The sequence below is a fragment of the Electrona antarctica genome (assembly GCF_951216825.1).
Source record: "Electrona antarctica genome assembly, chromosome: 21".
Classification (NCBI taxonomy): Eukaryota; Metazoa; Chordata; class Actinopteri; order Myctophiformes; family Myctophidae; genus Electrona; species Electrona antarctica.
This window is the reverse complement of record NC_136802.1, coordinates 27,153,299-27,166,497: the sequence shown is the minus strand read 5'-3', so window position 1 is coordinate 27,166,497 and position 13,199 is coordinate 27,153,299. Positions and strand designations below refer to the sequence as shown.

The following is a 13,199-nucleotide window of genomic DNA, read 5'->3' as shown; positions in this document are numbered from 1 at the left end:
GCACGCACGCACGCGTCATTTAGTGGTCTCTAAAAGGAGACAAAAACGCCATTCATTCCGTCATTTGGTGGTCTCTAAAAATGAGATAAAACCACTTAGTTGACGTCCTAATTAGAAAAATAAGGTATCGAGGCTAAATTCAGATCTGAACAGAATTATTTTCCACAATCCTCTTAATTTCTAAACGTGAAGAATATCACACATCTTATCGACTTATCTGAACTAGTCAGTCAGATAAACGTTAAAACGTTTGAGCAACTTTCTCTTTCCTCCAATGGTTTTATGTCCTTACTCCTTTGTTACTCAAACGTCTAATAATGAGTCCAACTCATTACAGCTAACCAAAAGTACTGATCAGCCCATTAAAGGGGTCTCTGTGTGTGAGGAATCAAGACTCATGGATTCTTGTCCAATGAAAATCTGTCCAACAGAGGATTCCCAGAAACACACACTAGCATCCCACCTGCACATAACTGCAGGGGTCTCGTTGCATGACGGAAACCTATTGGAAATGCACCAAGCAGTGAAATGTTAGGCCTGAAAAACCTAGCGTTGGCCACTTTGGAAGCTTGGCTGCACGTGCAGAGTGTGAAGCCATGTTTGGCCAGTGCCGTCCGTTCCCAGTGCCCACCACGCCTCGATGGCCAGCCAAACCAAACCCTCCGGCTCTTCCTCCCATCGCTAAAATGGCACAGCCATGAAGTATCCAGGGGGAACCCCCCATGACGGCACTGGCAATTGATGCAACGACATTTCCCCCATTCCACTGCAAAATAAACAAACAAGTCATTGCGTGCCACTGGTGGGTGGATATATGAAAGTGGCATTTGTTGCAAACGAAGCCTCGCGCCTCCTTCGAACCTTTAACATTTCCATGTTTGACACTTTTATGGAGGGTCAGACTGAGTGAGCAGGTAGTGCTCAGGTTCTTATGTGCAAGGACACCTTGACGTGGCACTGTGCTGGTTATAGACACATGTTGACAGAACCGCGCTTATAAACCTTGTGACCTTTCAGTTATGCAACCGTGCATATCTCTGTTTACCACTACTTATCCTGCCATGGCTGCCTCCTTCCTTTTGATCTGGGATTGGTGTACCGGTGTTACAGCCTCCATTAAACACTTCCCTATCTTGGCCATGTCATTATATATTTCAAGTGGGAAAATTGTCAAAACGTGTCAATTTCCAAAATGTTCATACATTTTGCCAACATTAGGGCAAATAGAAGATTTCCAAGCATGTTGATGGGCTATTTTCACTATTCGTCATACAAGTGATCAATTTGACGATTTTGTTAACGTCGTCCAAACAAAACAATCTGATTAATTAACCCATTTAGGCCTGAAGTCGAAATTAAAAAAAAGTATTCTGAAAGAATATATATTCAAAGATTTGTGCCACATTTTCACGATTTTTCAAAAATAGCAGACCTACAATCTCGTATGATCTCTAGATCTGCTATTTTTCAATAGCTAAAGTATAACATAATGCTTAGTTAAAACACCAAAAGGGGTTCCCGCCCAAAATGGGTTAAAGAAAAATCGATTCATCGTACAGCCCTACTTGGGCTGATGAGTCACATATATATCTTTGTCTACTCAACCTTACAGAGCAGTATAAATCGAGCCCTTAGGGTTTCCCCCGTGCATGACGTAAGAGCCAAATGGCCACAGTGTGATAAGTCACAATATTAATCGTCCTTATTAAAATGACAAATGCATATATGCAATACACATTACACACACACACACACCCCGCAGACAAACACGGTTGCATTCCCCAGATGTGCCGGCACAAGAACATGAACGCACATCCAACCCCCCCCCCCCCGTGGTGACAAACTTTCCCTACTAATCCGCTGTTTACAGGCAGCATACAGATGGCTTTTCACATTTCACCCACATTTAAATACAAATGGCCACCTGCCGCGGCACAGCAGCACACATTTGTTTACGTATGCGCGTTTGTGTGTATACGTGCAACGCCGTCGTATCTGTCTGTGTGTGCGCGTTTTTTATGAGAGTTTATGTGTATACATCTGTGTGTGTGTGTGTGTGTGTGTGTGTGTGTGTGTGAGACACTGCAGCGTGCAGGGGCTTGTCCCATCTCTCAGAGCAGAGCTGCAGCCCCAGAATTAGCCTTCCATCAGGCATACAGAGGTATGTTTTTTGAGTGGTGCTAACTACTCCTACATGTGTCTGTCTGACTGACTGTATGTCTGTCTCTGTGTCTGTCATGTACGTCTAAGCACGGAAGTACCGTTCTTTCACCGCCAAGTGTCACTGTTGTCAGATCTACAAGCTCACAACGTGTTGCCGTGCACAACACGTGCCAAAGTGGCGCTCAACAGCAACAGTACAGTACTATGAAGAACAGTACAGTACAGTATTTGTTTATTCACCATAGGGCACCTCACTGCTTTTATTTTCTATCTTTTTTTTTACAAATGAAAGCAACAAGTGTGGCGGCCGAACTCTTTTTGAAATGTGGAAATAAATCTATAAAAAAATACTTCTAAAATCCATTTGCTTCATAAATTTAAAGCAAGTATTCCGACTCCAAGCAGACCTGGTGTAAATGTGCACATAGTGCTAAACGTTCTGAACTGTCCAGTCTCATCTCCAACCCCAATAATCCCTTAAACCCATTATGCTGCCTCCTGGTGGACGCAGAGCCGTTTGTAATGTAACACACGCTGGACTCACATCCTGTTTGGGCAAGCTAAAATGAAGCTATCCTTGCTCTAGAAAGCGCTAATGTTCCCATCTAGACCACCGGTTAATCAGCAAACACCTCCAAACATTGCGCGTTTTATCCAAACCATGGAGAGCTCCGTAGATTTCGAATTATTCAGCTTTTTAGTCAGCCTGTATAAAGGGAGGTGAACGGTAGTGCGGTTGTGCAATCAGGTCTAGGATCGCTAAAAAAAAATAATAATAAAATAAATAAATCAGCGATCCGGTTTGATATCAACAATAAAGCTTATCAGACGGAACATTACGCCAGAAGCATTTGCCAACTGGCGGAATCTTCCGTCAGAAGCAGTACATTTGTTAACTGTGCTAGTTCCTACTCTCCAGTTCAATGAGAAAGAACTCCCTGCCCCTCCCCCAAACACCCAGTGTGCAGAACACCCGACATGTACTTACATTTGTAGTAGACACTATTGATTGATCTGCAAGCGTGCTATGGACAGTTCTGGTGGGGATCTAATGACACGCCACTGTGTCTGCTCTAAATTGCTTTTGTTAGCCACTGTGGCTCACAAAAAGGAGTGTGTGGGAGTGGGCGCTTGCCAGCCATGAAATAGGAGATGGTGGCGAAGGAAGAGTAGCCTATGTGTACTAGGACTGGGCTGCTTTAATTTATAAAAACACAGATTAATGATTCACAGCGTTTTGGTTAAGAGCCACTCACATGTGTGATCATACAATTTATTAAAATGTATTTAAAAAAAAATAAAGTAATAAAATACCGTGTCAGTCAACACTTTAGTCATCACTTGTTAGTCATCGGGCCATTTAGAAGGGCACACATTTATAAGGCTTGTACGTGTGCCAAATCTGGCAATCCATAAAACTCTTAGGCCTCAGGTGACAATCTCAAATGGCAAAGATGGGTAAACGACGACAATATTTTCCCCCTTCCATTGCACTATCAACCCCGTCGTCCGATTTGTTCCCATGAATTAGCAAGCGCAGCGGCTAATGCATGGAGTCAGATTACAGCCTCTTGAGTAGAGCTGCCTTTATCCCCCGATACGGAGCGTAATCTGTCCAAATCCACCGCTTTGCCGTGCCCTAAATCCACAACACAGCCTAATTCCTCTTTAATCTAATGAGGGGACGAAGGTGCACTCACACAGGTTTAGAATGCCACGGACCGTGTGTTTGAGTGCAACATCACAAGTAAAAAGGTGGCTCTGAACACCCCCCCCCCCTCCATGATCACGTGCACACACACACACACACACACACACACACACACACACACACACACACACACACACACACACACACACACACACACACACACACACACACACACACACACACACACACACACACACACACACACACACACACACACACACACACACACACACACACACACACACACACACACACACACACACACACACACACACACACACACACACACACCAAGCAGAATGAATGACAGGTTTCGACGACTCGTTTGGTTTATACTACAGTACTTGTCACTCATCTTTTTATTCTTCAGGGTTTTTTTTGCCATTTGCGACATTTTCTAGGGCAGGCCACCCGAGTACGTGTGCCGGCCCGTCAGAGAGATGCTGAGAAAGAGTGTCCAGGCGGCCCGTAAACCCCCATGCCTCTCTCAGACATCAAGTAGACGTGACAGCACAAACCAGGGGACCGGCTAGATTTATGATGACATGTGTTAACTTGCTATTTGAGAGAGAGGGGGGGGGGGGGGTCAAGACAATAGCCAAGCACCTGCAGCGATGTGATGCAATTAGCAAGTGGATCTCGGGGTAGAGTATCAGTTTGGCCCGTTGTGGCGTTAACAAACAAACAGCCTCCGACAAACAATTGGCCCAGGGCTCGTTTTAGTTGAGTAGAGCATCTGGCAACATCTGACTCCTTCCATTTCCATCCGTGTCGTGTCGTGTTGTGTCGTGCGGTTCAGAGTCCTCGAGCCTTGCCTGTCTGTTTCCGATTTGTCTGCTGTATGACCATACCCTGCCTTTGTCTGCTGTGTGACCATTGCCTGCCTAGAAGAGCTGATTCTACAGTACAAATGCCTTCTAAAGCAGTAGTTCTCAACCTTTAGTGTGACTGAAAAGGTTTCGTGCAACTGGGACCTCAGGAAGAGAAGATTTGTGTTTAAAAAATAGCAGATGTACAAGCTTGCAGCGCGCTGCGCGGCACGATGTGATGCCCTGTGGGGGTGCATACTTAGTTTAGACTAGTCATTGGTTAGACATGGGTTAAGGTTAGGTTTAGGTGTGCTGCCCCTTGCGAGGTTAGGTTTAGGGCGAGGGTTTGAGATAGGTTGTAGTTGTAGGACTAATGACTGGTCTAACCAATGACTAGTCTAAACCAAAAACTGTCTAAACTAAATACTGCACCCGCGCTGTGAGCTTTGTAGATCTGCTATTTTTGAGAGGTGTAAACCACTCCTATAGACAGCTATGTGTGTCCTTGGGTCTGTCCCTGGCTGGGTGGCTGTGTCTGTCCGAGCACGAAAATAGCGTTATAGCGTTTGTTCACCACCAAGTGTCACTGTTGCACAGCCTAACACACACACACACACACACACACACACACACACACACACACACACACACACACACACACACACACACACACACACACACACACACACACACACACACACACACACACACACACACACACACACACACACACACACACACACACACACACACACACACACACACACACACACACACACACACACACCAGGGATGAGTGCTTGTACAGTACGTACAGCACAAGTACAGTACAGCACCACTCACTTCAGACGGGTCTGATTTTTGATCCCTAACCTAACCATAACCGCAAGCACGGGAGCAGCGCAAGTCGGACCATCGCATTTTCGCATCGCATCGCATGTCCCCGCGCTTCGGACCTTTGGTGTGTCGGATCTGCGTGTGCACCCCGTTCTGACTGCAAAACAATCGGTTCACTCTCCACAAGCACTGCAGACTATTAGCAAGGCCATGAGGAATGGCTCATTTTCAGCAAGCATTAATATGGTGGGCTGGCTGTGTCCTCACATAAGGGAGGGCATCGACTAGCTCATTTATTGTGGCATCTAGAAATAGCTGAGGGGCTAGTACCATGATACTCTCTTTACACACACCCACAACCTGTCTGAATCACGGTACAATATTTCATATTTTGCTCATTTTTTACAAAACAAGAATATATTAGTGGAGAAGTCTGGAGGCAAGGAAAATAAGAATGCGGTAACCTTGCATGTGAACTGCCCTCTCAAAACAACTTGTAATGTCTGTGACGTTAACAAAAAGAAAATAAAAAGCTCCAAATGGCGCTCGATTCATTGTCAATGGCATTTAATGTTTGTGCTAGGACTAAATAGCCGATTTGTTCATCCACATATGACGTAAATTCTCCATTCATTGTCAATGGCATTTAATTTTTGTGTTAACACAAAAATAGACGATTTGCTCAAACACATTATGATGTAAATTCTCCATTCATTGATAATGGCATTTGATGTTTGTGTTAGGACAAGAATCTACACTATAGCTGAATATATGAGGAGCTAGCGGCCCACAAAAACGAACGAAAAACTAAACAAAAAAACAAGAACTGATCAATTATCAGTATATTACCAGTGGCTGCCTTATATCTCCAGAATTGTGCTATGAAATGTAAATATTTTATAAATTAAAAAAGGGGGGGGGGGGGGGGTTAATCAAATCCGGTGTGCACGTGACGACGTGCACAACGGATTTTAATTAGTTTGTATTTGTCACAATGGCCAAACATTGCACAACCTCTACACTTTGGTGTCAAGCAGGTGGCACTGAATTAACAACAGGATCTGTCGAGGTGACTCTGTAACTGACAGTGTAGCCTTAGCCTACTACAAATGGAACCAAAGGACCCTTTTATAACAATACACTCTGATGGAAATACAAATGGACTGTTTGTATTTGGTTGTATTTGTGCACTCTCAGCCCTCAGGTAGCACATTCTCCAAGCCATTATATGTCGCACCTCACGCACAGCTGTCGGTGGTAGTGTTGACATTGGCAGTTACAAAGAACATCTCTCATGTGTCAAAGTCGCGGGGGTCCGCGGATCGGCGGGTCCAACGGGGGTCCCCGCGCCCTGCGGAGGCGCGTCAGTCTGCGTGGGGGTCCGAATGTGTTATTTACTGTTAAAATCAGCGGGTGTGCTCTGCTTTGCTGCGCTGAGGCATCATGGCGGCGGCGGCGCTCGCGAACTATGGCCTTAAACGTGTCTGGTTGCTTCCCCCCCCCTCTATGGGTTGCATAGAAAACCAGCCAATCTGAACTACGCGTCAGTATGACTATACAGTATGTCAAAGTTTTCATGGCTATTCATAGACCAGTGCTTTTCAAGCCACTGGTAAAAAAGAAAGAAAACTGCAGGAAGAAACTGTGATATCTTCTGATTTCGTTTTCCTATCAGGGATGTGAGAGACATCATTTGTGTCTTCATTAGTAGCACTGTGAGACAGAACAAAGGATTGAATCACTAGAACAGCAGACAATGTTTATACGCACACCGATAAGCCAATTCACTCACAGTAACTGAAACAACATAACAAGGACATACTCTGGGGGAACCGTAACGATACAATTAGCACATTACACAAGAAAGCCTCCTTTTTCCCACATTGGTACCATCAGCGTGTCACATCGTATTGATTCATACAAATGGTGATAACCAGAAACACACACCATGGCAGCCTAAAGCGCAACACTATGGAGGTGATTACACACACACACACACACACACACACACACACACACACACACACACACACACACACACACACACACACACACACACACACACACACACACACACACACACACACACACACACACACACACACACACACACACACACACACACACACACACACACACACACACACACACACACACACACAATGAAGTATGTGGCATTACTTAATGTTCTGTTCTATAAATGACTCTGCCATCCAGCTGGGATCAGTGGCCAGCATTGCGAACCCCCCCCCTCTATGCACGTCTGAGTGTGAGGGCCTCTCCTCAAAAGTCAAATGTCAGATGTTATCCATTCCCGGTCATAGGAAAGGCCCCAGCTCACTGTCGGGGAGCACAGAGGCCTCGCCTCTCGGCTGGTGGTGTCGGGGGGGGGGGGGGGGGGGGGGTTTAGGGGGAGACACCATTACTAACCTCGTTTTGCTTTGTAGGGCACTAGCTGCAGTGGCCATTACATGTATATGATCTTAATGTGATTAAATGCACTGTTGTATGTAACCCTTATATAACCAAGCAGGGCAATGGAAGATTACATTCTATGATGGTCACATACGACATTCCATCTGTTGACGTAAATGGTAATACTTAAGCGGCTGACAAACCATTCGATGTTAATATCCATTCAAATTCATGGTTATGGAGCAGGGAGTGTTTTTTAATGTTTATATCCCTGTATCGTGGGATCAGGAGGACAAGATGGGTGGGGGGGGGAATCCTGCGCTCCTGTCTCAACAGATTAAACTATGAGCAATTCTAACGGCATAGTGCCTTCTCGGGGAGCGTCGTGATAGTGCATTTGGAGAACAGGTGGATGCAAACCACTCGTGATAAATTGGACTGACAGCCTGCAGCATGATGAACCGGGGCAACAAATGACTTCACTCGTAATGTAGCCTCCAGTTATTTTAGATGGGCTGCTATGTGTACGGCTCTGTGTTGTCACAATAGGACTGACGCATGGCCCAAAACAATGATGTTGCATGAATTAGCCGTGAGGGAAATTAAAGACCTGGACTTTGAAATGTCCTGACGCGCCGATCTAAAGTGACCGGTGATCAATTATATGTGTGATTAACAGGATAAATCAAAGGGTCTCTGATTGACCATTCTGTTTCTGCTTGAAGTGAAAGTGTGTCATTGACAGACTGGGCTAGCAACCAGTGCATCAGTGGTAGAATTTAGATACAATATACAATAAGCAGAGAAGAAAAACTAATCGATAAGCGATTCAATGTTATTTTATACTTAGTCGCACAGCGGTGTTGTGCAAAAACTGTGAAAATAGCAGAGCTACACAAGGTCATATCGTGGTGTTCTGTGAAATGTTGTGAGCTTGTAGAATAGATCAGCTATTTTCACGATGACTTTTATCTACTTTTCGGCTAAGTATGACATGCCCAAAATAGGGACATATTATCAATTGATTATTTTATTAATTGATCAATTATGGAGTTATTTTATAGCTTAAATATATTAGATGACTTCACTTAACTGTTGCAGCCCTATAAACAAAAATGATCCTGAGAGGTGCAATTATGTATCATGAACAATTCATCCACATCAAAAGGGAATGGTAGCTTAACAGCCTAACCTGGGCAACCAGTGATATTGGCAAATCTTTCCAAAACCTATTTGTGTCATGTATTTTTCATCACCCATCAACTTGCTATGGGCTGAGAGCCGGGAAGCAGGTTTGAAATATTCATTGCAAAAGCATCCTAGACATGGCTTGCTTGACCCCTATTTCCAGAGCAAAACGTAGCCTCGATACGGCTGTCTGCACCCTCTGCTTGCTGAGAAAGGTTGCAGGTTCATTCACTTAATTTAGGCAATGTTTTTTTACCTTCTGAAATGTTGCAGGCAATGCCCAAGAGAGTAGCTGAGTGGAACTATATTTGTAATAGGCTTCAGCATGCAAGTGCCCATGGCTTTCTTTTCAATTGACTGCCTTGAACAGTGCACCATTCACGACATGGTCATCTGAACATTGTGATGTTGACTTTCCTCCCGAGTCCCGACTCTCTCTTGCAATCTCTCTCTCTCAATGTCTTAATGTCCACCAATGATGCGGTCATTTTCTACTGGTGGATGATGATTCAATCATTTCTACTGGTTGAACCCTGCTAACATTTAATTCATTTTCACCCAGTCAGCCAAAATAACATTACTCAGCGACTCACTGCCTGTCTTTGCCGCCTTTGTACTCCTTTGCAAGGCAATGCAATATAGAGAGACAATGGTTTTGTTAAGTATTCGCTCACGAAATACTTCACTCGCTGACCTCTACTCCCGTAGAGTGAAGTATTTCGCTCACTTTACTTACAAAACATTGGTTTCTAAAGAAACCTTTTCGATATTGCAAACCTGTGCTGGGGATCCAAAGGAAAATAAAACACACCAGCACAGAGATGTTCAAAAACAAAAGTATATAAATAACTCAGAATGCCACAAAGGAATCACATTCAATTTCTTACACAACAGAAAAGGAAAATGTGAGGGGGCTTGATGCTGCAACTTGAGTGGAATGCTGTCTGAACAGAGTACAGTCAGGATAGCCATTATTCATCACATCTCAGACTATAGAGCTCCTCAAACTCTCATTTCAATGACCCCCTAATTCATATTTATTTATTAGCCCCTTATCTCATTTCAATGACCCCCTAATTCATATTTATTTATTAGCCCCTTATCTCAAACTCTCATTTCAATGACCCCCAAATTCATATTTATTAGCCCCTTATCTCAAACTTAAATGCTTTTGTGCCAGGGACTGCCTGCCATAAGAGAAGTTTTTTTTTTTAAATCAATATGCTCACAACTCATCCTATTATCAGCTTATAAGTTGGTTATTTTTCAATAGCCGAAGTGTAAAATAGAGTTAGTGGTTAAGAGTACTGAGTGTGATGCCATTCCGTTGTCCTGGGTGGGAGTGGGGACCCCCCGGGATAGTCCCCACTGCCCAGACCCCATTTTGGAGGACCACTGGCCTAGAGTCTAGTCTAGTCTAGTCAGTCACTAGACTTCTTATGCACTGTGTAGGAGACAGGTCTGCCTGATTACTGCATTTGTATGGAACACTGCTAAGGTGGAATGCTGGTCCTATAAACAGACCAGAGCCAAGGAGAGAGAGGGAGACTTCACATTACTACTGTGCATAGGCTACCAAATCAATTATGCAATATATTAAATAGTATTATGCAATGATAACAATAAAAAACAAAAGCCAAACTGTTTGGTAATGCATGCAAAATAGGGGAAAAACGCCCTTGGGTTGAATGCAATGGTTGTGCAACAATATAACCCTGCATAAATACAATACATTGCTTTCTTTCTGCCCGTGCACTGGGCAGTGGCACCTTGATCAACATGGAAATTGCTCATGCAAACTGGCATGCTGTGTAATCTGTGCATTCGCCGTTATTGACAATAAAGGCGAGTGTAGCCTACGCGACTATGATGAGCAGATATTCTACTATTCTTTTGCACCCGGGGAGACGGAACATGACACATATTTAATGTAAAATGCAGCGCCTCTTTGCCCACAAACTGTGAGTTGTTACTTCCTACTTCAGGGGGTGTCAGGCTCAGGCACCACCACACCACCAGCCCCTCTGTGAATTATTTTCGAGTATGCTACAACAAAACGAAATCTTGCCTCTTCTTTCTGTTGCAGAGACATGTCTTGTTTGTGTATATGGCATGCGATTTCAATCAACTTACATTTCACCACCCTATCCGTCGTAGATAACTTCGGGTCATCATCATTCGGCTTGTTTTCGTTTTCGGACATTTCCAGTGTGATATATATATATTGAGATCTACAACAAGAAACTGTGTCTTGAAAATGATCCCGCCGGCGGTGTTGCCCTTGTCGAACAACTCAAGTCTTATCCGAGAGGAAGAGACCGCTGGGTGATCTCACTTTGGCTCCGATCACTCGCCAAAAATACTTGCAACAGGGGTTACAATTTCAGTGCTAGTGGCTGTAGCTCCGTCTGATTTACTGTTACACTGTATCAAGTTCCTTCTCTGCAACGCAGTGCGCAACCAAGCCTGCAAGCTGCTAACGACACGCCTCCAAACCCCCTAGACTGCTTTCCCATTGGCGGCGGAGAGAAGGCAGTAGCTCTGCTTTTACATGCATTTTCATCAAAGGACTATTTCTGTGTCAATCTAGTGTTGTATGAATAAATTATGAAGTCAGTATATCCAGCTCTGTGTGACTGGCTGGCAGTGGCAGCAGAGAGAGTGAGAGAGAGAGAGAAAAAAGAAATCATCATCCGTTTTTGAATAGAGCTATTAGCTACAAAGGGAGGGGGGGGGGGGGGGGGGGGTGGCTGGGGTGGGCTGGGGTCCAAATGCTCTGTCCCATTCTGTATGTCATTGGAATTGCATGAGCCAAATATAAGGGCCAGGGGGCAAATGGCTTCACAAATAATGTGTAGTGAGAATGTGGTTAGCAAAAAGGCCTCCACACTCCACAGGCACAGATTAAACACTCCCCAGGGTACATGATGAAGCCCCCTGGCCTATAGCACCACCACGCACCCACAATCACTCACCGTTTTACATGTCAAGGGAGACCAAACGCTGTTGCAGCATTTTGTTGCAAACAAAACAGTCGTCAAATGTTACGGATATTAATCTACCTTGCCTATTTGCTGCAAAGTATTTTATGTGGGTGTAAATTGATACTGTAGTCCTATAGACACTGTACGCATGCATTGGACATAATTCATTTAAAGGGGATGGAAAATCACCCTTTTTCCCCAAAAAACATTGTATTTATTGATTTAATGAATGTACATATGGTTTATAAATCTCTGGGAGTTTTTCTTTTAAATTCTCTCTACCCCCGGCCCGGCCTGATGTTTCTTGAAACAACTTGTGATTTGTTTGGCACTATAATACAATTTAATTGAATATAATTAGAAGGGATTGACCAAAAGCTCTTATAAATCACAAATTAGCCTGGAGGTCTATGTTAAGGGACATGTCAGCTCAGGTCATATATCATCACCATGAAGTACATCATAAGTACACTGCAATTGTCCCATTATCATTGACTTATCTCCGAGGAGGAGCCATGCCATGGAATAAAGTAGAGTTGGTGAGGGTGACACCTGCTACAGACAATGTTCCCTGCAGCTGTCTACAGCATATGTAATTACCAGAGAATCTCTTTCACAACGGTTTTATAGCTGCTATCATAGACAAGAGCACATTTGAGAATGTACATTATGGGCACTTATTTGTGTGTGTGTGTGTGTGTGTGTGTGTGTGTGTGTGTGTGTGTGTGTGTGTGTGTGTGTGTGTGTGTGTGTGTGTGTGTGTGTGTGCGTGCGTGCGTGCGTGCGACCGTGCGTGCGTGCGTGCACATTTCTGCAAATGTTTGTTCCTGTGCACTTGTGCTGTGCATGTGTGTAGCAGTGTGGAACATCTATGCATGCATCCATCCACACAAATCCATTCTTGGAACTGGCATGATGTGTCTCTGGTGAGTCACCAGCCAGGTACACAGTGCTTGAAAGGTGGTCTAGTCGCTCTTCTGACACAAGCAATAATGACAATGCCTTGCGTGGTGGTGGAGCAGACTTCAACTCTTTCACCTGCTCCTTTTCCACAGTGCATTTCAGGTCCCCCTTACTTTTTTTTCTCTCTCT

The 13,199-nt window shown here is 44.2% G+C and overlaps 1 protein-coding gene across 2 annotated transcripts in view; it reads right to left on the bottom strand.

The window, feature by feature from the left end:
• Window positions 1–11,631, bottom strand: part of LOC306914210 (protein phosphatase 3 catalytic subunit alpha) — a 102,128-nt gene extending 90,497 nt beyond the window's left edge. For both annotated transcript variants that reach the window (XM_079491192.1, XM_079491193.1), the window contains exon 1: window positions 11,257–11,631. In XM_079491192.1, coding sequence (XP_079347318.1) covers window positions 11,257–11,326 — 70 coding nt within the window. In that variant the 5' untranslated portion in view covers window positions 11,327–11,631. The remainder of the gene's footprint in view (window positions 1–11,256) is intronic.
• Between the last annotated feature and the right edge of the window lie 1,568 nt (window positions 11,632–13,199).